Here is an 814-nt window from a genome sequence, read left to right as displayed (position 1 = left end):
CCAAATTGATTTTGCATTTGAATATGTAAATACAATGCGTGTCCAGTACCCTCAAGACCTTTGGGAATGCAACAGTCAATCACTTTAGGTACTAAAAGATAGATATTACTATCCCTATGTTATCTTTGTGTAAGATATAAAACATGGGACTAATCCTATATGAAAATATGTATCATTCCTATATGTATTTGAAAAAATTCCAAAAATAATTGTTTCCATCATCAACCTGGAACAATGTTTAAATCTCATTAAGAAAAGACAACAGCAAATCTTTTACAATCTGCTATTGATTTAAATTGCATTGTATAAATTCTATTATATAGGCTACTTTCACAAATATATATAGTGCAAAACATTGCCACATTAGGTGCAGATACATGGGAGCAGGAGGAGCAGCTAACCCCATGCCTTTAAGAACATAGCAAAATTATTTGAACATTGTTTTCCAACGACTAATGATAAAATAGCTACATACCTTTTGAAGATGTTTTGGAAACTTTTTGAACCTTTTTGGTACTGCAATAGCCTTCAGTCTAACAATCTGTCCTGTCCTGTCAATATCATCCTCTAGAAAATGATCAGAGCATATTTTTGAATGTGAGGTTGGTGACCAGTCCTCGCGGTGCATTTGAACAAGCCACTGCTTTCGCTTCTCAGTATTGGATGGAAATCTGTTTGGATAAAAATATTTAGGTGACAATATTTTTTAAAATTTAATGATTTGAAAAATATACTTTTTATTAGGGGAATCTCAACATTGTAATTGAGAATAATTGTTTCATTATTTTTTTTTCTGTGACATTTCTTGCTCAAT

General features: G+C 31.7%; 1 protein-coding gene across 1 annotated transcript in view; it reads right to left on the bottom strand.

The window, feature by feature from the left end:
• LOC119592853 (THAP domain-containing protein 6-like) overlaps positions 1 to 671 on the bottom strand; it is a gene marked incomplete at its 5' end in the record, with an annotated part of 1242 nt that extends 571 nt beyond the window's left edge. The window contains 1 exon segment of the mRNA XM_037941751.1: positions 476 to 671. Coding sequence (XP_037797679.1) covers positions 476 to 671 — 196 coding nt within the window.
• Positions 672 to 814: the final 143 nt, after the last annotated feature.

The sequence above is a fragment of the Penaeus monodon genome, chromosome 31, assembly GCF_015228065.2.
Source record: "Penaeus monodon isolate SGIC_2016 chromosome 31, NSTDA_Pmon_1, whole genome shotgun sequence".
NCBI lineage: Eukaryota > Metazoa > Arthropoda > Malacostraca > Decapoda > Penaeidae > Penaeus > Penaeus monodon.
This window is presented reverse-complemented; position numbering and strand designations above follow the sequence as displayed.